Raw genomic sequence first — 26,699 nt, 5'->3', positions numbered from 1 at the left:
TTATATCTCGCAATTCTGAGAAATAAATTCAGAATTGCGAGATGTAAACTTGTAATTGTGAGATAAAAAGTCGTAATTATCTTTTAAAATGTTTTATTCTGTGGTGGAAACAAGCTTCCATAGTTATCGGCTTTCAAGTGTAAAGAATTATCAATATCGGCCAAAATTTTGATATCGGTGCATCCCTAAAGGAAGTGGTCGTTATGAATGTCAACAAAGAAAACACCACAAATCTCTTATTTAACGTTTTTATTACAGACAAAATGAAACAAAAAGGCATAGTGACACAAAATGACCTGGCTGGCAAGGAAAGAAAAAAAAATACAGTATTCAAAAAAGTAAAAATAAAAAATAAAAGCAATGGTCATCATCATAATCATAATCCAAAAACAAAATAACAATAAAATTCAAATATTGTAGTTATAAGCAAAATTGATCTCATTTTGTTCATAAATAGAAACCTGTTAAACATTATTAAATATTAACTGATGGGCAACTTGCTGATAACGATTTTAAAATAATTATCATTGCTGACTTTACAAATAAAATAACTACAATTGGCAGGTTTGTACACTATTTATTTTATTCAACTAAAAATAGTATGCTACAGTAGAGAAAAAAAAAAAGATTAAAATAAAACGTTTGACTAAATGATCAAATGCATTTAATTTTTTCCCACAAAACTTAAAGATGAGATCAACACAATAGAACATCTAGCAAAAGCTACTAGAAAACTATAGACCCACTGTTGATTTAATTTACTGTGTGCTGTATTATCTCACATTGAGAACATTATAGTTCACCTTTACATGTTATATTGGTGGTTTTAATGTCAGTCAAGAAGACCAGGCAAAAGAAATGACCCCGGGTTTCAATAGAACAACTGCGTTAGACTTGAAACGAACTCTATTCAAGTACACGATGTGAGATGTGTCTGGGTGATTCAGCACAACCGAAGTATGCGGTGCATGTTCTTCATCTACTGTCACGGTGGACAAAAGTTTCAAGAGAATATTGCTGAATGATATAGTTAAAGTTAAACGTGTGTGTTCACATCTGTGTACTTGTGTAAAGTCTGTTTCTGACCTTTGACCTGAATCTGGAGGCGCCTTCAGAACATTTAAGGCCCCGATTACACCTAACGCGTTTTTCAGGTTCATCACACAGAACGAGCGTGAGCTGCGTTTTTTATGTTGCTAGGCAACCACTGAAACAGCTGTCCTGTCAATCAAGTAAACGTCAAATCAGCCTTTTATTAAGTAAGGGATAATGTAGAGCGAGGCGGTTGTTATAGCGAATACAACCCCGACAGGCTGATCGGGACCCCGACGCGAACCGCTTATTACATGGCTACCTACCAAATAAATCAATAATTTGCCACAAAATATTGATTTAAAAAGGAGTTTATTGATTTAAAAACGATTGTATTGCTTTCGCTAAAGAAAATAGTCCGTTCCGTCTCTACGATTAGAATCCTGCGTCCATAGCAACCGCATTCGACATTAGAATTCAACCATCCATGTAATAACTTTATTTACTTTCTGTTAACATTGTGGTAGTTACGGTTTGTGAAGTCGTTAAGCTCTTGGTAACCCGCGAGAGCACCACAAGTTTATCCTCCATCATCGCATCCAGGCGTTCAAGCAACTGTGGCTTTTCATCACTAAATCGGAAAGCCCGCCTCTCCATTCATTCGATTGGACAGTGGGAAAAAAACGCGATGATGTCGGGCGCTTTTTCCGCTCGGAGTTGCTTTTTTTCAACTGCAAAAACGCGAGGCGCAGCCAAGCGGTAACCTCCCTGTATCTCTATTGAAACCAACACGGAAGTGAATTAAACTGCAATTCATCGACTGGCCACTAGAGACCGGCTGCAAAAGTGAGTCAAATCTGCATCTCCCCCATGTTGAAATGCCCAACTTTACAGCAGAAAAAAACATGTTTACAGCCTGGAGCAAAAAGTAGCTTTGGTCTATACAGCTAATGTTGCCCTTCATGACGACTGTGAGGGGGGTGATGATTTTTTATAACTCATCCGTTTAAATTATATTAAGCCTTAAATTTCTGCATAATTAAGGGTGTGTCCACTTTTGAGTGACAGGTGGATTCCCGCGGCTGTGGTCATTAGTCATCATTAGCCGTTTGTCTGCTGTCTGTTAGCAGTCACATTACCTCAGCTAATTGTCTGACTGTAAAAATAAATAAATTCGGGAGTGACGCGCTACCAAGATGGCGACGGTCGGCCACGCCCACTTTAGGCTTCAAAAACGGTCTTCAGAAACCTACGGGTGACGTCACGGACACTATGTCTATGGTTCCTGGTAACCCGCGAGAGCACCACAAGTTTATCCTCCATCATCGCACTCTCCGGGCGTTCAAGCAACTGTGGCTTTTCATCACTAAAACGGAAAGCCCGCCCGCGAAAAAAACGCGATGGCGTCGGGCGCTTTTTCCGCTCGAAGTTGCTTTTTTTTCAACTGCAAAAACGCATAAACAGCGTGCAGAACGCTCACTGCCATAGGAAACCAATTGAAAAAAGGCGCATCTCACTGCAAAAAACGCGTCAGGTGTGATCAGGGCCTTATGCTTCACATTTAGAACCTGAGAGGAAATCAATAAAATCGCTTCACAAGTTCGTTAGACCATGCGTTTGCGATCTCAGAGTCCGTTTCGAAATCAAAAACGCGGAGCCTAAATGGAGAGCCAGGTCATGCAGTCTGTCATGGGTTTTGCCATAGATCTTTTTTGGGGGGGAGGGGGGAAATCACACCAGTGAGCACAGATTTTAATGCAAGATTGTGTACGTGGTGTGTGGAAACACTCTTCTGGAAATCACCTGCACAGGCTGTTCACTTACACAACGCACAAATACACTCACACACACGCCCATTCACACCGGCACGCATTCACAAAATACCATTTAAAATACAAATCAATGAATTATAAGTCATATTAAAGAAGAAAAAATATCTGGACTTCATCTTCCCAATTTGACCCCCCAAAAAGTGATATTTACAATCACACTGTGACAGATCAACAAAGACCTACACGGGTCTTTAAATTTACAAAAAGAAGTTGTATTTATCAATTTTTCCATTTGAGTATTTTTTTTTTCTTGTCTATGGTTTTTTTTTTTTTTTTTTTTGCTTTTGTTTTTTGCCTAAAATTCACAGAGACTCGAAAGAGACTTTTTCCCTAAAGTAACGGACCTGTTTTTTTTGGCCAAAAAGAAGAGCTATGTTGCAAGCAGGAAATAAATAAAAAGTACAACGACAAAATAAAACAAAAATGAGACGAGGAGGAAAGTAACTGAGAAACTAAGAGGAGAGTTTTCCTCTGTTATAGTTAAAGCTCATTCGCCCTGAGGGCCAGTTTAATGGTAGTTTGCTTTATTTTTTTTCCTTTTCGTTTTTGTTATATACATCTTTTTTTGTTGTTTTCTTTTAAGTTTATTCAGAGACGGGGTGAGTGCTCTCTGAGGTCTCTGGCGCAGAGGCCTGTACATTTTTAAGTGCTTGGCAAAAATGAAAGGATCACTAGTAGTCTTCAGAACGCGTACACACACACATCCTTCTAAAAACGAATGTAAAATGACAGTGAGGGAAACTGATGATTTCTGGGAAGGGTGGAGAGGTGCGGGGGGGACTCCCTGGTGTTGTTTCATCTTTTCTCTTTCCGTTCTCCTTGTTTTTCTTCAAGTGAGGTAGAGTGGCTTATCCCTGCCTATCATACTGCCACTGCAAAACAATGAGAAACAAATCAGCGTCAGGTTAAAAAAAAATCGTTAAAAGCTTCACCCAAGAAAAATGGCACCCAAAAATAAGAATTGTGTCGTCATTCACTCACTCTCATATCACTCCAAACTAAAGTTCAAACCAATCCATTAAATGAATTTCACCAAAAAAAAAAAAGCCCAACCATCATAACAGTGATCCATAAGACTTGTGCAATGCTAATAACTCACATATGACTTCAGAATGGGGCTGGGCGATACACAATATCAATGTCAATAACGATGATGATAAGCTCTGGATTAAAGGAGAACTCCGGTCAATTTTAACATTGAGCTCATTTTTTTGTAAATTTGGAGTGCTGTCAGTACAGAGAACAACGACAAAAATCAGTGTTGCCTACACCGTGTTATCCTCTTTTTAAAATTTGCACCCTGTTGACTTCAATGGGGCAAGTTTTAAACCTGCTTTTAGCCTCTTAACATCCTTGATGTGTCATTACAAGTGCACAGCCAATGTGAGTGATTCCTTCTGAGTGAACACGAGTGAATCTGACTGCAGTAGATGTGAAAGATATTAATAAAAATGATGTTATTTCAGCCAGCGCACATGCCTGTATTTACATCCTGTTTTCGGTCGAAGTCCATAGTAATCGATTGTCGAGTTCACACGCGTGATCATAGGTAACTAAACCTATGCGCGTGAACTCGACAATCGATTACTGTGGACTTCGACCGAAAACAGGAAGAAAATACAGGTATGTGCGCTGGCTGAAATAACATAATTTTTATTCATATCTTTCACATCTACTGCAGTCAGATTCACCCATGATCACTCTGAAGGAATCACTTTACATTGCTGTGCACTTGTAATGACACATCAAGGATGTTAAGAGGCTAAAAGCAGGTTTAAAACTTGCCCCATTGAAGTCAACAGGGTGCAAATTTTAAAAAGAGGATAACACGGTGTAGGCAACACCGATTTTTGTCGTTGTTCTCTGTATTGACAGCACTCCAAATGTACAAAAAAATGAGCTCAATGTTAAAATTGACCAGAGTTCTCCTTTAATCTAACAGCCTCTCACATAGCAGAAATAAACACGACAACAGTCAGTCAGTGCATGATTCAGGGCTGTGAAACGCTTAATCGCGATTAATCGAATTCAAAATAAAAGTTTGTCTGTACATATTATATGTGTGTGTACTGTGCATAATTATTTTTTCATATATAAATACACACACATGCATGCATATATTTAAGAAAATTATACACAGTAGTACACACGCATATGTTATGTAAACACAACCTTTTATTTTGGAGTCGATTAATCGCGACTAATCGTTATAGTTTCGTCTGACACACACACTCACAGTGTTTTCAGTGTCTGTCTCAGTATATGAGGAGATGAACACATAAACTTCATCATTAGAGTCACACGCTTTTAACTCTTTTATTTTAGGAAAACTATCGTCAAATACACACTGAAACCAAGATCTTCACGGCTAACCGTCAAAATAAAAGTTTGGTTTAACTTCGAGAAATGATGACAGAAATATATCACTACTGTCTACTAAAATCTACTTAAATGTAATAATACTATTATTATTTCTAAGGAATATCATACAACCGAAATATTTTTTTTCCATGTTTTACATTTATACAGTTGTGTCGTGCAGCATCTTATTTGACAAAAAAAAAATGCAATGTTTTGTTGTAGATTAATTATATTTTCATCGGATTACATTTTAAAAGCTTAATTAAATTCACGAGGCCCTGAATTAAAAGGTATCTCTTTGGAGTTTAATTGTGAACAAACAAGCTTACATTCATTCTCAAGGTCTAACAAATATGTGAAAAGCATTTTGATATTGTGATAATATTTCAAATATATAATAATAATATATCACCCAGCCCTACTTCAGAAAACAGCTCAAGACTTGTACGGACTACAAGTCCTGTTTTTTTTGTCAATGATTTCAGAGCAGTGTGAACATTCTGCTAAATATCTGGATTGGAATGACATGAGGGTGAATAACTTTCATTTTTTGGGTGAACTAGTCTTTTAACTTTGTTATTGTCTGTTTGTGGTTTTTATTTTATTTTGCATTGCATTGCATTGTTATATTACACAATAAATAATTCATGCGCACAGCTCTGAAACCACACATGCTGCTCACACACACACACACACACACACTCACAGAGTCCCCTGATACTATGACACGTCCCATGGGACAGACACAGTTAACACCGTAGCACACACACACACACACACACGCTGTTTACCTGCAGTGGTTTCCGCCGCATTCCCGGTTGCAGTACTCGCTGTCCCAGTCGGGGTTCTGGCCCACCGGGTTTGGGGCCCCAGGAGACTGAGACCCCCCCACACTCTTCTGATACTCCGACTGTAAGTGAGAGAATCCCTGAGAGAGACACAATACACACATTTTATTAGCATTTTTAGGACAGAGACATATGCAAGCATGCAAACATGAATGCTTAGCCAATGCAATGCAAGTCTGTGACCCTGATGTGTGTGTACTTCACATACTTAAAATATACAAATTATAAGATAACACTTTACAATAATGTTCATTAGTTAACATTAGTTAACTATATTAGTTAACATGAGCTAATAATGAACTGCACGTATACAGCAGTTATTAATGCTAATTTCATCATTTACTAATACTTTATTAAAATCTTGTTAACGTTAGTTAATGCACTGTGAACTAACAATGAACAGCTGTATTTTTATTAACTAACGTTAACAAATACAGTAACAAATGTATTGCTCATGGTTAATTCATGGTTAGTTAATACATTAACTAATGAACCTTATTTTAAAGTGTTACCAATGATTAAATAAAGTGTAGATGTATGTAAAGCATATTATAAAAAAAAAAATCAATTGTATTCTAATGATTAAACCTGGCATTTGTTCCTCGCTTCTTTTCAAAAGCGTTTCTGAAATGTTTTCTTTATTGCTTGACTGTAGGAAGGTGCTAAACACTGACCGCTTTAGAAAATCAGACCTTTTCAATTCACACACTTCTTCAGCACAGAGACTACACCTCCAAAACAACACATCCTCCACCCCAGTTCTCACTTCATCTCATTTAATTTCTCTTCGCACGCAAAACACGAACCTGTCCTTTTTCAAGTTCATTTGGTAACATTTTCCCAACAAGATCTGATTCCGAACACCGCTATTAATATTGAGCGATACCAGTGTGCTAAACATAAACGAGGAGGTATAAACTGCACGTGTATCAATGTCTCTTCACACAAAAATTAACTTGTTTGCTTGTTTAACATTTCGATCATGGCAAGTTTGGAACGGAATACTGCCATAATGTTCACTGCACATGTAGAGTATGTAGTACATGAACAATGCAGTGTGCAATGATAAATGTTACATGGTAGTGTGCCGTTCAAATCACACCTCATACACACAAGCGTACATGTGTGGCGTTTAGTACATGAAAATAGTACATGAAGCTGTGTGCAGTATGCCACACTAAATGGTCATGCTTGGAATTAAACGTACAGTATGGAAGTTTTCGCCACTAGGGGTCGCTAACCTATTTACAATAACAAAGGAGTAGTTTGATGACGCAACATTTGCTAAGAATTATGGATCTTGTCGTCAACGTCAAGCCGACCGATCTAAAAATGTTTATGGATGAGTGAATACATCGATGTTTTTATCATGACTGTGATATGAAGTAGGTCGGGATTGCTAAGAGACAGCTATCAGCTCCACACGCGACGCGAGTCCCGCGGATATAAAAGCAATAAGGACATTTCATTCTATCGAACTACACGCAAGTGCAGAATTACTAACAGGCCAGTTTATTAGACAAATTAAACTTGTGAGGTAACGCAGCGCCGTTTCACTTGGTCTAACATTACACTATCACACTAAACTGCATTTGAATGTGTTGAAATGTATGTGTTAGTTTGTCTGTATGAGACTAGCAGTAAGCTAGATCAACATTAGAATAACATACAGATCATATTCTAACATTTTATCATTGTTGAACTATATAACATTGATTAGTTTTATGTATATGTGCTCACCTGTTTAATAAAGTACATGTAGGAGCGGTCGAAGTCTCGGACGTGGAGCTCTCGTTTATATACTGTCTATGGGAGCTTTCGGCATCTCGAAAACACCGCGCTGATATTGATTCTCGTTTTAGTTCTCCTTTTTTATCCAAAGTCTGCTTGCCATGGTCCAAAATGTTTGAACGAAACAACAACAGCGTGCAAATAGACATTGCGAACTACACATTTGTCCACGTCTGTCGCTTTGGTTACTATCAGACGGCTCTGGTTGCTATGGCAGCACGAGCGGAAACCAGAGGCAACGCGGATATGACGCCATTGACGGCGACAAAACGGAAATAAAGAAACGGTCCGTGTCTTCGAATTAAATTACAAATTTCTCCTGGTTTGAAAGTTGTTGGAAACAGTCGGGATAATGTAAGTACACAACTAAAAAATATATATAACATAGATATAGTGATTTTTGCTATTTTTAAAGCAAAAAAGTTACATATTGTGCCTTTAAATAGAATTTACTGTGCAATATATGCTGTGTATTGTACACTTTTATTTAATAAAGGAGTATGCAATGCTAAACATTTCTAGGGCTTATTTGCAAATTTAAAAAAATCTAATAAACACTGGAAATGAAGTGCATTGCATTGTGGGTCAGTACCTACACTGCACATTTTGGCAAATGTAATTCATGCATATAGACATTTCGGTAACACTTTACAATAAGGTTCATTAGTTAACGTGTTAAACTAACATGTACTAACCATGAGCAATACATGTGTTACTGTATTTATTAATCTTTGTTAACGTTAGTTAATAAAAATACAGCGGTTCATTGTTTGTTCATGTTAGTTCACAGTGCATTAACTAATGATAACAAGATTAAGAAATTGACATTAACAAAAAATAATAAATGCTGCATAAGTGCAGTTCATTATTAGTTCATGCTAATTAATGCAGTTAACTAATGAACCTTATTGTAAAGTGCAATGTCAGATATTATGCACAGCGTTACATGGCACAATCGCAGCCCATAAACACAAGCACGTGTGGCGTCTCCCAGCATGCACGCTAACCTGCTGTCCTGGGGGTGGGGAGTGCAGCGGAGCCTGGAGGCCCATCTGGTGAGAGATGATTGGCTGTGACTGCACCTGCTGCATGCGGATTGGCTGGTTGAGGAGCGAGCCCTGGTGCAGGGAGAGCTGCTGGTGGAGGGGGGGGCTGATCTGGAAGGAGGCTGGGGGGGAGGCACTGAGCGCGGGCAGCATGGCCGAGCGGGGCAGGCCGTGTCTGGGAGCCCCCGCTGCGTAGCTCTGGAGGTCTGAGAGGGGGAAGGGGTACGGGGAGGAGGGCTGGGGCGGGACGCTGTACAGGGGGGTGTTGGGGGGCATCATGTGTGACGATGGCTGGCTAGACTGGCCGCTTTTGCTCTCCACCGGGTCACTGTAGGTCTGAGGGACAGAAAATGCACATCATTAAATGCATCTACACTGAAAAAAAAAAAATTAAATAAGAAAAATAAGAAAAGAAATTGCTAGGAAATGTCACACAAAATAAATGGCAGGTAACACACATGACATTTTCAAGTAGAAAGACTGAAATGGTAAAACGCACTCCATGATCTTTACTTTCAACTTCAAAAAAGAATTTACAGTTTAAGTTGATTGTACAAAATCTGGATAAATTGAGAATTTTTTTTTTTGACAACTAAACAAAATATCCTATCATTTACTAGAGGTTTTGAAAAATTTTACTTGCTGCAGTTTATTTAAAAGAACATTTAATTTGAGTTCATTCTTTTTTGTTTAAAAAAAATATGATTAAGTTAATGATTCAATAACTCGCTCATAAATACTTGTTTCATTACTGGATTGAACGAATCTCTTGAAATGATTCAATGACTAATACATTTTTAACAGTCACTTGTCGCCACCTACTGGCGTAACGATGTAATCGATACAATTGTTTTTTGAAGCGCCGGTGACTTTCAAATGGTGATTTTTATTTTTATTTTATTTTTATTTTTAACGCTTCTATAGACATCAGTGTTTATATCCCAACTATAAACTTTTATTCCAGCACTTCAGTGATAATTTGAATGATTGTAAGACAGAAATAACGATACTGTGTGGTTGAAAAGAACACAGATTTGAATGTTCTGGTTTTGATCTTGTCAAAGTTTTAATAAAAATAGCCGAATTGCTGTCATTTAGGATTAAGATCACGTGGTTGTTTGAATCGAGATCGCCATCTTTTAATGATAAATTGTGCTGCATAATATTGTAAATACGAATATATTATCAGTAGAACAATTTGAAATGTTCTTAGTGTTGACACAGACTCCAAAACTTTATGATCACGTTTTTCAACATGATTTTAGAAGAGCATCTTTTGCTTCAATGGAAATGAAATCTCATTTGTTTCTCCTAGTCATCACTGAGCTAGAAAGTAAAGTCTCCAGCATCTCAGATGTTTCTGGGAGAAAAAAGATCCCAGAAATCTCCTCTAGAAGAGATCTCAAGGAGAACTGCATGGATTTCCCGAAGCATGCAATCAAAAGTCAGAGATTTCAATTATGATCTCAAACATTTCTCATCAAATGATCTCATTTGCATATATTTTAGGTTAAACATTTGAGGTGATACTTGAATGAGCATCATTATTTTGGAGACCGTGCAACAAAACCGAAGTGTCAGTATTTAGAACAGCAGAAAACCACAGTGAGAAACAGTAGCAAACACCAATCGCTCGAACACATCTATCTCTGATTTGTCAAATTGAGAGCATGCGCTTACAGCAGAGCATTGTTTCATTACCGTTTTACGCGTCGTAAATGGCAATATGTTTTTCAAATGCCAGCGCGTGATGGGCAGTCGGCCGCGTTCATCAGCTGTCACGATCGTGGCGCTTTCATAATGCCTCATATTTATTGAGCAGAACATCTAAACTGATCAACATGAAAAGATTGAGGGCTGAGTCTGTGTCCGTAGAGAACCGAGAGAAACCAAATGGGGAAGAAAGCATGTGGACGTGACTGTTTGAGCCAGCACATCTGCTTCGGACATTTTCAAACATTTCTCTTTAAATTAAACAAGTGGAGATTGTCCAGGTCCTGAACGTACATCATCACACACCATATGATCGGTTTCAAAAGCTTCGCGAGAAAAAATACTGTTATTTATGGTGCCATTAACCGCCTCATATTTCATAAAACCTCTAAACAACATTACAAACTGAGAGTTTCACTTTTTTTTGCAAGTCTTTCTGATATATTTAGGATAAAATGATCCAGATTTTAAAAATACAATAGTAAAAATGTACTTTTACGCAAACCCTTATTTATATAAAACTACTGAGACAATAATGCATCACTCTATAAAATAGCACCAGGTGCACGAGTTTAAACACTCTCAAACTTCACATTTCCCACCGATTCTTTTAGTCTTAATTATGCATAAAAACCTAATTTATGAGTAAAAAGAGTCATCCTCTTTTCACGAGTGTATGTTTCAAGTTTTGGGCCGTGAAAACGATGTGCATTTGATAGTTAGACCAATTTTTTTCTATCATATTTTCCTCCTTTTCAATGCATGAGAGTATACGAACACATCAAGCAAAGCATCTGCCAAAAACAGATTTTGACGAAATATTTAATTATACGCAATGAAGGATGAGAAAGGCGTTTAATAAAAGCCTCTGAGTTTGATGAATACTGTATTCACGGCTTAATCAACGCTCTTGTTTAGGGCCAAGGAGCTCAGAGAGCGAGGTATGGAAAAGAAGAGAGAGTGTTTAGCATGAAAATGCAATTTGCGTTTTTCAAAAGAGAAACAATGAATGTAAAATTAGTGGTTTGAAATCGCAGCTTTTTATTATGCAGATGAACGTATGCAATGAAACGACAGAGCGTGCTGATTTCTGCTCGTTTGAGTCTGTCAAATCACTTTGGCAAATTTGCTATCGATTTATGGATCGCACACGCGTGATGCCGGCCGGCCGAGCAATCCGATAGATTAAAACAACGGTTAGTGACCGCAGAAACATGACAGAGACGAATTTGGTTAGGGTTGAACTAATGATGCTGTTTTTGGGGAATGTATATACGAGCGTGCCAACAGCGTGAAGAATGAGTTCACACACACATGAAGAATCTGTCGTCTTTTACAAGGAGAGTTCTTGCAGTATCTTTACAAGGTTATTTTCTAAAGCCCTATTTGGACGGGATTAACTTTACCAGGGTAGATGGAGTGTAATTTTACCAAAGGACGTCTATAATATTAATGGTCAATCCGCACGGGATAAGAGATCTCAGTAAAACTAGCAGAAGTGAGAGAGTAACTCAATTTACACACCGCCGTCACTCCTGTCCTCATGTGTGTGTTACGCTGCTTCCTGATATCACGTGCACAAACACATATAACCTATATTTATATATATAAAACAGTTATGTCCGGTCGAACTATGTATTAATTAACTTCAGATTGGATTGTGTTGGTAATAGACACTAACCTAACGCTAAAATATGTTTCGTGCCTCTAACAAGTGCTGTCGATCTTCTCTCTGATCTGAATGGTGTGTTTGAAACACTTGAGTTTTGCCACAGACTCGTCCCAGCGACTAGAACACAACTGATGCTTTTTTAAACGCCTCCATACTTGGAAAAACGCAGGAAGCTACTTTTAAACAGGAAATGACGAAATATTTACGTACATGTTTACAGCGGGTCTATTCGCATGGGATTAGTATCACCTGAGGTCATTTCTCCGGTCCTTTTTACTGAAGGGAAAAGTCGTCGTAATCTTTACTGTCATTGTCCGTCATGATCACTGTGATGCACATTCAGACGGGACTAAAATCACAGAGAAGCTCTGGTCATTATTACTTTACCCCTCCTCTCCACGTTACACTAGTCCCGTCCGAATAGGGCTTATGATTGATGATCTATGACTAAAGGTGCTTCCAAATTAGTGTACTTATGCGCTGTTCTGTGCCATTCTGTAGTGTAAATAGTGCGAGTTCTGTGTTTACACTGAAAATTCCAAATAGAATGTTGATGGAAAAGAAAGAAACAAAGTGTGGAATGTACATGAACTTTCCTTATATGGCGGAGGGGGAGGGGCTAACAGACTGATGTTGAATGACATCATAATTTATTCAATTATAAACTACAAGGTTGAGTACATAGTGCGTAGGTTAAGTGCATATAGTGTGTCATTTGGGACACACCTTATGTCTGTCAGTGTCATTTAAGGATTAATTAAATGCTGTTATCGTATTTAGTACATTTTTTAGCTTTTATTATTATATTTTCAGATTTAATTTTAGTAATTTTGTGTGTTTTTGACATTTTTTTATATATATATTTGTATTTAGCTTTAATCCTCTTCATTTTTTTTCAGTCTATATTAGTTGAATCATTTTTGAACTTTTTAAACTTATATTAGTTTAGTTCTTGTAGTTTTTCATTTATTTTATTTTATTTAAATGTTTTTTTTTTTCATTTTCATTTCAGTTAACAAAATGATTTAATAGTTTTAGCGTTTGTTTTAGTTAACAATAAAAACACTTGTCTCAAAAAAACCCATAAAAGTAGCACTATATTTCTTATAAATCCTCCAGTCACATGATGGACTGGCATGAAGGTATAAATTACAGAATCTTTTTTTTTCCTTGAACTTTCCCTTTAAAACACACGTACACAAGCACTTTAGCGCTGACAGCTCTTCCCATGAAATGTTGTGCTGAAATCTTAAGTCTAATGTTTGCACCCCCAACATTAGCGCTGACCCAAAGACGTGAACCCGTCCGGTTACCTTGGAAACCAGGCTGGCTCGGTACGCTGCCAGGGCCTTCAGGTACTCCTTCTTCGCCGCTTCTGTTTTCCGTTTATATGCCTGCGAGGGAACGAAACACAACTGTGAATAAACACACAAACAGACACGAGCGCAATGCTCGAATATGAGCACTTAACCTTCACTTTGCACCTGGCCAGTGTCACGTCAACAACTTTCAACCTCATGCATCTACACAGAACACGTATAAAGCGCGCAATAGCTGAGCATCACGACGAGTATAGGCTAATTTTAGGTCAGATTGGAGGAAAAAGTTATTGCATGTAAATGCAGTTGTCAATACTACAATAACTACATGTTTAACCCCATAAAGCTAGTTTCATATTTGATATGCACATTTCTAAAGCCTCTAAATGATCTGATAAACCTGTCAATCTCCAGTCCTTCTGTCTCTGATTGACAGTTTAGACTGTCAATCAAAAGTCTTTGTTTAATTGTACAAACATCCTTCAGCTCGAGCTTCACGAGTCTTTATGATCGGAAATCTGCACTGATTTTTATCAAGTAAACATAATAACTTTGATATTGTTAGTAATATTTCAAATGGACTGAAGCAACTTTGGTTTACTTGATTATCCAGACGTCATTTATTAGAAAAATCATGAGTGTCAAATATGATCTTCAGCCTTCTGAGGACGGTTTATTTGTTCATCTCTCAATCATCATTGTATTGCATTATATGTTTTAAAACTACAGAGCTTTGATCATAAAACTAAGCATTTAAATGTCATCTTACTAAGACATGTTATTGGCAGATATTGATATGCTTTTATGCAAGTATGAGCTATGCTGTTATAACAAGCATCAGAATTTCATCTTTTTGTCCATATAAATATCAGCATCTGAACCAAATTGAATATTTTTCTCAATTTGAGTCTCAGAATAAAATTAAGCTTTTTTTCCCTACATATTCTCACTATATCAGACAATTTCAGCCATAAAAGCCTGATGTATCAAATATGATACAAAAAAAATATATATATATATATGCAAACATGTTTAAAGGTTTAATAAACTCTTCCATTTTCTGACTATTATTTCATATGCCAGTTTTTACAGGGTTAGATATCAGGGTTTCATATTGATAAGTCCATTAAAACACACATGGAGAATTATAAGTGTACATCCCACATCAAAGAAGCAGGACAGAAGAAAAGGATGGGGGTTGTGGAGGGAGAAAGCCTGGCTTTAACGCACACAAAGTGAATGAAATGCGATGTAGGCTAATGTAATTGCTTGTCAATCATTTCACATCCCAGAATTACGGTTTCCATTTCTTTTTGGCAACGAGTGCGGCCAATTCCCTTCTGGAACTGGGGCGGACATCAGAACCATTTCATCCTATGAGGGAAAACACGCTTTAAATCGGTGACAAAACACGTCACGCTGCTTCCAGGCACGACGTTAAATTGCAAATGGAGAAAAAAGCGATGTGACTTAACAAGATGAATATGGCTGCAGTCCCATAGGAAGATAAAAACACAGATGAGATCTCTTTAATATCTCAATTCTGTCTCCTAGACAGCGATGCGATTATATGGAGAGCAAACTTCTCAAAAATCAAAATAGACAATCCCATTCTTATATGGAATATTGCAGTGTTTTTACCATTATTATAAATGATGTATCCGTGCACACATCATTATTGTGTTAATAATCTTGCAGCATCTCTTCTCTTCTCTGATGATGTGGGCGGGGCTATAACCTGTCACTCACATGAGATCAGCCAATAGCAAACCACAACCATCCAATCAATTCCTCACAGACAAAATCAAGCCCCGCCCACATTTGTTCTTGTTCCTGAAGCGTTTCACTATACGGTGGAGAAAGAAAAGACAAGCGCAACTTCCATTCCATGCCGACTTTAACAAACGAACAGCAACGACTGTTTAACATTCTCATCAATGAACTCGAGAAAGCCGAAAACGCTGACAACTAGAAAAAAAGGAAAGTTTAAGAGAAGTGCATTCATTTACATTTTCTCAACATCTGTCCTCAGTAACACTATTTTGTTACTGAATATTTGAATTTTTTCGTTCACTTAATGTAAAATGCCTCATTCCGGACAGATTTCACATTTTCAGTTAGTAATACAATAAATTGATCAATCAGGTATCCGTATATTTAGTTTAGTTATTTATAGTATAGATATCTGGACTATAAGGTTAAGGCTCGTTCAAACCAAGGATGATAACTATAACAAGAACTATATAGCGTCAATATCGTTCTGTCGCTTTAAATGCTCGAGCTCGAGATCAGGATGGATTCTGATTGGCTGTTTTTATTGTTCATCAGCTGGAAAAAACCTTCTGAAAATCATTCCAACAATATGGGTTCTCTGTGCCATTATCTTTATAGTTAAGGTGTGGATCTTTATAGTTATTAAAGTTAGCGTCCTTGGTGTGAACAGGCAACTTGCAAGGTGGTGTCGTCCTGGGGATAAAACCAGTACCGATCACCAGTGCCCCAATGGGAGAGAGGGCCCTTGAATAGTCTGGAATTTATTTTATTTTACCTGGATATTTTCATTTCCTAATTAAATTTCATAATGAATGTCAGATGAAATGTAAAGTTAGTGTATTGGCTGAATAACTTGATATTTTGCTAATGCGCCAAATGGTTTAGTCCATCTGCACGCATTTTGTGCTGTAGTCTTTCTCAGAGAAAGCCAAATCAGGCCACCAAAAAAGAAAGGAAAGAATACAAAATGAGGGGAAACAATTGGTAATGACTTCTTTTCAAAGAAAGGTGAGCACAAACTAGAACACGAAATCTATAGTGCTAAACTGCTTGAATATCTCCGCGATCGTTAGTGCTAAAAAATGAACTGAGACGACCCATTGAAAGAGCAGAACATATGAAGAGTTCAGATGCAAAAGCCTCTAAGTGCCATCTGAAATTTTCTTCTAGAATGATCATATTTATCAAGCTCGTATATTTAAGTTCAGTAATTTCACCTAACTGGCAATGAAAATTACCTATTAATGAAAATTTCAGATGGCACTCAGAGGCTTTTGCATCTGAACTCTTCATATACTTTCAGATGATAATCTGGTTATACATGTAATCTGAGGTAAAGGCTAAATAAATAAACTGTACACTACCAATGCTGTTTGCATACAACACACCATTATAATAGCCTAAATTGAAACCTGTTTAATTTTAAATTAATAGGAAGCAATTTTATAGCCTACGTTGGGTGTTATATATTCAAAAAAAGAATATTGTAATATCATTTAGCTTAAACTTAGTAACCACAGTAAAGTAAGCTAGAGAATGGTGGGAAAGGAGGTTTGAAATGTGTGTAGACATACATGAGACATTGTTAATTGTTAATAGTTATTATAAACATCAAGGAGAGGCCATATTATTTTATTATTATTTTTTATTATTTATATTATTTATTTTATTATAGGAACATAGGGGCCCATCAGGACGCCCTAAACATAGGGCCCGGGATCTTGTGCTACGCCCCTGTTTGCAACTCTATGTCTCTATTTATAATAACTCTCATTAGAGTATTAGTAGACTGTTAGGTGTTAGGGTTCAGGTTAGGAGAATAGGTTGACATGTAGTTGCAAAGTTACTTATAGTCAGTGGAATGTCTGTTGGGGAGCATCAAAATAAAGTGTTAAAAAATAAATAAATAAACTTCCCTAACAGTAACCGCATCATTTATTCATAGTGCAGTGAACTCATGATCCCTGAACATAGCAGCAATATTCAGCAAGATGCTTTTAGACAACTACCATAATGTTTGACTAGTTGGGAGTTTGATTGACAGGCGAACTGACCAATCATAATCCGCCATTTTTGTCCGACGAAGCAGTCAGGAGAGTTAGTAGATTAACGTTGGAGGATTTGAACTGTGCACTGACGTCTTTCCACGGTTAAAATAACATTCCTTCTGATGTTCATTCACGTTTACTTGATGCTATAAATGAACTAGAAGGAAGAGATGATCGGTTCACGAGCCGCTTTAACTGAGCGATCTGTCAGACACATTAAAGAGCCACAAAATGCTATTTATTGTTTAAATTTCGTTAAAAACAACCAAGTTGAGACTTTGTTTCACATCACAAGTAAGCTGGTCTGTCCTGTCTCAGTGTGTTGTCAGTGTCCTCTCTCCTGCACAATGTGTGTTTCTCTGCGTTGTGTGTGAGAGAGGCGTGGCTTGTCGGACATAGCAACAGTAACTAAAGGGGGCGGGTCTTTGCGAACGGTCAATTCTGTTGGTCTAACATGGATTTTTATGCATTTCATGATTTTTATGCATGCAATTAATTCGCAAATCTTAGTAGTTTCTATTTTACAGTGCAACAACCAAATAGTTGATTCGTGAGTGTGAATTTAGAGACACCACTTCAAGTTATATAATTATTCAATTCCATTCAACTCAAGTTTACTTGTATAGCGCTGTTTTACATATTCTGTCAAAGCAGCGTTATAGAAAATGCTTGTTTCAAATGATATAAATAATCTGTCAGCATGTTTGAACCATCATCGCTGAGGAGTTGAGTTTAACCAACAGAACAAAAATGACTATAAATTCCTCTCGAATACCTTCAGCGAACGTAAGTTTGTGACCTTGCGTGTTGCTAGTTAAATATTGAACGGGGTGGCGTGGTTTTTTGTCGTAATGAACTCCCAAGGAGCTTCCAGCAGCGTTGGTTTCAAATTAATTTAACCTCCACTAATGAGTGGCCCTAACGACAGCAGCTCTTAAATAAATTACCATGCCTAAGGATGTCTAATTATTCCAAAGTGAGCGGATTCATTAGCAATTGAAGCCGTCAGAGAGGGAGCAGGTCGCTATGAATTAGAAGTAACGGGAGCATGTGTTGGTGTCTTAATCGTGACACGCCGCTCGCCCCCCGCAGAATTAGCTGTAATTGTACCTTAATGAAATGTTCTTGTTTGATAACCGGTTAATTATGGAAGACAATAACTCGTGAGACCCGCTGACACGGGGAACGGGATCAAACCCGGAGGGGAGAGGGAGATATCGTGCTGAAGGGAGACAGAAGATGTCAAAACTCTTTATTTCTGCGTGAATCTGAAGAACAGAGATGCCGCTGATAGTGACAGGATGAGAAACAACACAAGTTGAGTTTGATACGTCATTATCTAGTGCTGGACGATCCCACAGACCTTCCAGAAGAGCAAAGCCTGATAATTAATGAGACCGACGCTCCGGTGACATTCCCACAAAAGAACAAGATCATTACACACACAAGCACAAGAAAACATGGAAATCATGTCCGGGTCACATGACACCCTCAGATTTCCAATCTTCGTAATGCATTTGACGACTAACAAATACTGGAATTCAATTAACTTTATTAAACTTTATTAATTAAACTATTGCTTCCTTGATACTACTTTTGATACATTTTAAATATATTATATTAAATAATATTTTTTCCCCCCACATTTCAGTAACAAGAATTTGGGGGAGGGGGTGATACATTTTAATGATCATTTTTATTTATTTTATTATTAAATGTGAAGTGTGAGAGAAGTGTCCAGAAATGAATCTGGACATATTTTTGAGATTTATGCATAAACATTTTTCATAAAAATAATGTTTCAATGCGAACAAATGGGTAATGGTTAATCTTTATTTAAAAAATAAAATATAAAATGAAATATGAAGTATGTGTCTAGAATATTTCTGGAAATGTTCTTGAGATTTAGTGAAAAAAAGTTAAAAATAAACACACACACACACACACACATACATACACATATATATATATATATATATAATAATAATAAATCCAAAACATAAACTGTAAAAAGCCAGTGGGCCGTGTTTGTGTGTGTGCAGAAGAGCAGAGCCGCTCTTTAATGAACGGGGTGTGACTGGAGCTCTGGAGCTTCTCTAAGCAGTAAATAAATGTTAGGGAATGAGGGCTTATTGCCTGCGGTTGAGAGGGCGGCTGGAATTATGCCTGTTCAGTCACCGCGGTTCTACATCATTTAACATATTCATCATTCACATGACTGACAGGTCAGGGCCATCACTAAAAGAAATGACAGTCATCTATTGGAGCAGAGGCCTATCAATCATCCGCTAATGGCCCTATCAGAGCGGCGGCTCATGACTCCTCCCACTCCGCTCTCGTCACACAATACTGCGCTCAGAGGATGGGAAACATAATGTTGTGCAAGATTAATATGAGCACTGAAGCTCATCGCATACACCCTTAGAAAAAATACTGGAATTCAATTAACTTTATTTATATCGGCATAAATAAAAAGTAATTAAACAATCGCTTCCATTATATATAAACACATCTACTTTTAATACAATTTGAATAATATGTCATTTTTCTTCACATTACAGGGTGCTCAATTTGAATGGTAATATCACAATGCAAAAAAAATGATAATAGTTAATCATTATTTAAAATGTTTTTTTTTTTTTCTATTAAGTTTGAAGTGTGGAAGAAGTGTCCATAAATATATGAAGAGTTCAGATGCAAAAGCCTCTAAATGCCAACTGAAATTTTCTTCTAGAATGATAATTTTTATCAAGCTCGTATTTAAGTTCAGTAATTTCACTTAAATGACAATGAACATTATCTATTAATTGTCATTTAAGTGAAATTACTGAACATAAATATACGAGCTTGATAAAAATGATCATTCTAGAAGAAAATTTCAGATGGCACTTAGAGGCTTTTGCATCTGAACTCTTCATATCTGGACATATTTATGCATAAAAAAGTGTAAAAAATTTCATAATAATGGGGAATGTAAAGCCTATTTTGAAAAAAAGTAACTAAATGTAGCAAATAACTTGAATAAAACGGCAAGTTACACACTGGATTAATTCATTATTGGATTGACGGATGGATAATAGATGCATGGACACGCTGTCCGGTTAGGCGGCTCACTAGGGATTGAAACAGAGCCGAAGTGTAAAACTTTGCCTTTCCACACGTCCAGTTGGGCCAAACGTCAGTAGCAGGTGATGATCTCAGCGAAAGATGACATAACCAGCGCTAATCAGCGAATTAAACGCACCTCGGGGACACATGACCTCATCAGCTCCGGCGACACACAACAGACGCGTCGAGTCGAGTCACGAAGAAACAATCCCTTCCCAACTGAGAGAAAGAGTCACCTTGTTATCCCAGTAAATAAACACAACAAACAGACGCCGCCGCCCAAGGACAAGCCTTATTATGCTAGGAATTTGTGAAGAAAAACCAAACCAAGCCTGGAGTTTTCCAGCGAACGAAGGGTTAAAATGCACAAACAATAACATTTGTGAGAGCAGATGTCCTTGAGGGGGAATTGAAGGGCGCCGGGTGATGGCTAATCTCGTATTCTCAGCATGATCGAATCACCAGGCAACAGATATAAATAAAAAGAGCCCAGGAAATGAGGAATTCACATTCAAGGGTGTCAGCAGCAAAATGAAGATTCATGGTGAAGAGGGGAGAGTGAAGGAGGCAAAAATTAACTGCAAATAAAAGGACACAGCAGCTCTCAGAGAAAGAGAAAAGGAGAGCGAGCGAGAGAATATCAGTCGTGAGCGCGCTCTCTCTGTCACGGAGGCAGGTGCTCTTATTTGACATGCAATAGCAGCCGTGTGTTATGGAGGATATGCTAAAAATACAGCGGCCATCTCACACACACACACACACACACACACACACACGCATCTCAGTCGAGCTCATGCACAGCTCATTACCGACACACACACGTATTCTCATGCACATCAATACCTACTGGAGAATCACTCAAATAAACACTTAAAAATCAGCTGTCTACCTGTGTATACAAATCCGTTTGAGAAATACATATTATTCAGGAAGGATGCATTAAATTGATCACGGTTCCCACTAAAAATATGAATCAGCACAACTGTTTTCAACATTGATAATAATCAGAAATGTTATCAAATCATCATTTCTGAAGGATCATGTGACACTGAAGACTGGAGTAATGATGCTGAAAATTCAGCTTTGATCACAGGAATAAATTACACTTTACTATATATTCACATAGAAAATTTACATTCTAATAATATTTCACAAATTTTTATGTATTTTTGATCAAATAAATGCAAACTTGGTGAAAAGCATTAAAAAATCTTTCCAATCCCAAATATCATCCATCCATCCATCCATCCATCCATCCATCCATCCATCCATCCATCCATCCATCCATCCATCCATCCATCCATCCATCCATCCATCCATCCATCCATCCATCCATCCATCCATCCATCCATCCATCCATCCATCTTCATTGAAATACGACTCCAGAGCAATAAAAGAGCAACTTCTGAGCAACAAAAGGTGGGTCTGAATTACTGACTTGTTTCTGTTCCTCTCCGAGACTGTCCCACATGGAGGCCACGATCTTGGACACGTCCCCGAAGGTGGCGTTGGGGTTTTGGCCCTTGATGGCGGCCTGAGTGTCCCTGAAGAAGAGCGCGTACGCTGAGACGGGCTTCTGCGGCTCGTTCGGGTCCTTCTTCTTCTTCTTCTTCTGAGGTTTGGGCTTGGGCTTCATCATGTCAGAGGAGGGCCGCTTCTCTCCTGCGATCTGAAGAGGAAGAGAGAGAACACGAGTGAGCCGTGATGCATTTACCCGAGTCAACAAGACTGAAGCTCAAATGCACAAACTCTTCTGCACAAATAGTCAATGTTTCAATGTTGCATTCAGACAAACAAAGACTAAGATATACAGACAAACCAAAAATTACTCCGACACCTTCAACATTTCTCACATTATCACAGTTTATTCACTATAGTTTAGAAAATGGTGATGAAATATGAGCAGAACTCAGCTGATATCTGACTGGGTTTGTCCGTCCTTCTGTTAGACTGTCTCACACATGAATTATGTTGAATATCTGTCAGCTGTTAAAGGGGTGGTTTACTGCCTTTTTTCTTAGCTTGATTATGTTTATGGGCTGCAATATAACATGTCTTCGTGTTTCGTTTGTTAAAAAACGCCTTATTTTTCATAAATTTCACCTTTATTGTAAGCCGCTTCCTCCTCTGTCATCCGAACGACCGGTTGACTTCCTGATTCTATGAAACCACTCCCTCAGAAAGAGGCAATGAGCTCAGATTGGTTAGTTCGGCCAGTGTGTTGTAATTGGCTAAACTGCGTCCGGAATCTTCACGCCCATTACCTTTACGGGCGACAGTTGCATGTGCTCCGAACCATAGACATCATATAGCTATGCTCCGAACCCGGTCAAATGTAATGGTGTCAATATTGCCTCATCAGTTTGAGCCAGAATCAGACCCAGAGAGCGGTGATGAAGAGAGTCAAGCAGAACCTCCGCAAACACGGCTCTTACTAAACGTTTCTGAATGGTAATTTTTTTTAATTATTATTATTTTCTCAAAGAATTCCCATACGCTGTTACTTGAAAATGCTACTGCTGTTTGTTAGCTTTTGAGATACGCTTTCCCCCTGATTAAACATTTAATATAACTGAATACATGACTGAGTAATACCGTTTTTTAAAGATATTGTTGTATTGATAGAATGAACAACCGTTTAACTATTCACAAAACTTACCGGTAGTTTACTCAGTTTGTCGTTTTCTTTAGGTGTACATGTGATAACAGCAGCTGAAGTTTGCTGTTGCGATAATTTTTTTAAGTTTGTACACGTTTCTTATACACACAAAATAACATCGAACTAACTAGCTACTATAACCAAACAGCTTTGGCATTGGTTTGCGTTCTTGATCAAATCAAAAAATTACGTCATAAAGTATACATGGAAAATACGTTTACAAAATTTGTACATATACAAATTCGGGTCCAAAATGTTTATACGCATCTGTCATATACTAAAGCCAGCGCTGGCATTTTTTTACATCCTTGATAAAACTAAAACATTACGTCTTAAATTATACAGGCAAATACATTTAAAATGATTAAATCTTACTTGCAGGTTGTGGCCTCTGGTTTTAAAGCTGTAACTGCTTCATGTTGGAGTAATAGTTTCTTGTTGAATCCGGCATTGAACTCGTGTAGATTCTGGAAGCTGTCTTCCGTAAAATGCGCAGCACAGAGAGCTAAACTACGATTGTAATTGTCAGGAACATAATCAAACTTAAATTTTAACCATTGTTGAGTTGACGAACTACAGCGTCTGTAGGAAGCCTGAACACAGAAGACCTGACAGCTACAGCTCTCCACTATAACTCCTCCTCTTCGACAGCAGAACATGTTCCGGAGGGAGGGTGGATGTAAATGTATGGGTTAGTTACGTATAAAACCCGGGAAGTATCTCGTTGTAGTCCCATTCGAGTCGTTTTTGTAGGCATTAAACTTCCTGATTTTTAAAAGACAATATCTCTGCTTACGTTGAACTTTGAGCGCAGCAACTTTGCAGATACTGTTCATGCACCAACAGCAACATTACACAGTATTTAAAATGAAAAAAGTGAAATAGCAATCAACCACCCCTTTAAATTTAACTACACAATTACATAATACCAGTTTAGCTCAAGCAATGCTTCATTTTGTTCAGTCTGTGTGTAAAGTCGCATTAGCAATTAAAGAGAAAACAGTTCAGCAAAACATGATCAGCTCAAAGTGTCTGAGTCATATTACTGCTAGTCGCTGTATGAAGACTTTTTGAGTATAATGTGTCACAGTTTACTTTATTTTGCTCTCCTCACTTACAGAAATGAACTATAGTGTCCAGCACACACTAGTGAAACAATATCAAAAATTATATCTGGTGTAAGAATCATTTTTGGTTTGACTGTACAAAGACTGCACTCATATTACTTAAGAATTGTGAAAAAGTGCATTGCGCAACATGGCAAATTAAGTCCCGCCTTCTACCTAAAACAGCCAATCGGCAATTGATAAAGTCTTTCCTTGCTACAAATCAGCGCTGGAATCATTCTAGTTCAGTTTCCTTGAAGAGCAAAGAATGGAAATGAAATATTGAATGCATGTGTAGTTTGTTGATATCTAAGAGTTTCTTCAAGAGCATCTACATCTCCCAGCATGCACTGCTGTTCCAGTCACATGCATGTTTGGCGACGCAAATGCGGGTTGTCTTTTATCTGCAAACATCATGAAATAAAAATGGGGATGCACTGGATTCCAGAATGCTTTCAGTCAAGCGCCGGCGCTGTAATCTACTCTGACAGTTCATGGACTCTCTTCTGAGCGCTCAAACATTGCGGCTGAAATTGATTTCTTAATGCAGAGAGTCCAGCAGACGTTGTTAATATCCCATTTGAATCAGTGCTGCATCATCTCATGTCTGATGCACACTAATATGCGTTTCTTCATCTAAAACCACTGTGCATTTAAAATAGAAACACAATTCCATTATTTAAATGAGTAGAAATGAGGATACGGACAGAGAGAGAGAGATAGAGAGAGAGAGAAATAAAGAATGATGAACAATACATCTTTGTCTTTAACAGGAGCGAAAACACAGAAGAGTTAAAGCAAACGAGTGAACGAGGTTTCTAGGGCAGAACTTGATGGTTAGATAACATCATTCTCTCTCATCAGCGTTTTCAATGTACCAAAAAAGAGAAACTAATTTGAAGAGAGAGGAAATGTAGCGTGAATCACTGGCTGATGCTCCATTAAAACAGACCGCGGTAAAATCTCCATTCACGTCTGACTTTACATGTGATTTACATGATGATGATCACGCAAAACAACATTAGTGCCATTAGACAAAGTCAAAACGAGTTCAAATGAAATCATAAACTAGCACGTGATAACTCAGAAACTATTGATTTTTTTTTTAATGTGAAAAAAAAAACATGAAATATTAAAAAGTAAATACTAAAGACTAGACTGTTATATTAATATAGAAGTACACATACATATAATATATATTAAAATTATGTAATTATTAAGTTTTATTATTCAATCTTATATATATATATATATATATATAATTAAATATAAGTTATTGCAGTGTTTTGAAATTATGAAAAAGTAAATATTAAAGACTATTCTAATATATTCGTATTAATACTATTATTACATATACTAATATATTAATATATTACTTAAATATATATTAATATGTATCATATTATATTTAAATATATTATTATTAAATTATTCAACGATATATATATAGACTGAAAAATAAAATGAAAAAAGTGAATGAAAATATTAAAAAGTAAACACTTAAGACTAGACTTTTAAATTACTATAGAAGTAGTCTTTAATATATATATATATATATATATATATATATAATTCTTTTTTATTATATTATTAAATGTTTTATATAGTTTTTTTTTAATTATGAAGAAAAGAAAATATTAAAAAAGTAAATATTAAAGACTATTCTTATACATTATTATTATTATTATATATAGTACTATATTATTACTTAATAATATATATTAATATTAATATTTTATTATTAATTTATGTTATCTAAAGTTAACTAACAATAAATTAATTTTAGTTCAATAAATTGTTCTTTTAAAGAACAAATGGAAATACATTAACACAGAAAATAAAAATTCATGTCCAAAACTATGTTTTCAATATGGCTTCATAAAATTTCATACCAAAAATATTCATATGTGATTTGACTAGAGCATATGTCTCTCCCCGAACTGTGGAAAACGCAGAGTGAGGTTTTGATTTGAATCAAGTCCAAACATGCTGTCAGTCCAGTGTTTTTTTGGATAGTGAATATGTTGAGTATGTACAGTAGTTCAGTGCACTCGTTCCTCATACTTTACATGAATTCTGTGGCGATAACAAACCTCAGAAATGTTTATGAAGTTTGTCAAATCTGCTTAAGCAAATGCAGTGTGCGCTCTCAGTGTTCTGCTTTGAGTTTGATGTGAAAGCGAGTTTGCGTGTGTGAGAGTAACACGATAAAGAGTTTTTATACACTAGTAGTATGTGCATGATTGTACGTGTTTTCGCATACTCCACATTCAAACGTGTCTCGTATGTGTATGCATGTGCATGTGCACAGCTGCACATTTCCAAACTAAAGACTCCTGGATTCAATTAATGTGCAAAAACACACACATTCACACGTGCATGAATATACAA

General features: G+C 37.0%; 1 protein-coding gene across 6 annotated transcripts in view; it reads right to left on the bottom strand.

Moving 5' to 3' along the window:
- Positions 1-248: 248 nt before the first annotated feature.
- Positions 249-26,699, bottom strand: part of tox2 (TOX high mobility group box family member 2) — a 140,065-nt gene continuing 113,614 nt past the window's right edge. For all 6 annotated transcript variants that reach the window (XM_081380898.1, XM_081380894.1, XM_081380895.1 and 3 more), the window contains 5 exons: positions 21,982-22,212; positions 13,609-13,689; positions 8,872-9,246; positions 6,017-6,153; positions 249-3,736 (listed from right to left, as the gene is read on the bottom strand). In XM_081380898.1, coding sequence (XP_081237024.1) covers positions 3,694-3,736; positions 6,017-6,153; positions 8,872-9,246; positions 13,609-13,689; positions 21,982-22,212 — 867 coding nt within the window. In that variant the 3' untranslated portion in view covers positions 249-3,693. The remainder of the gene's footprint in view (positions 3,737-6,016; positions 6,154-8,871; positions 9,247-13,608; positions 13,690-21,981; positions 22,213-26,699) is intronic.

This window comes from Scardinius erythrophthalmus (genome assembly GCF_964197995.2).
Source record: "Scardinius erythrophthalmus genome assembly, chromosome: 12".
Taxonomy (NCBI): domain Eukaryota; kingdom Metazoa; phylum Chordata; class Actinopteri; order Cypriniformes; family Leuciscidae; genus Scardinius; species Scardinius erythrophthalmus.
This window is presented reverse-complemented; position numbering and strand designations above follow the sequence as displayed.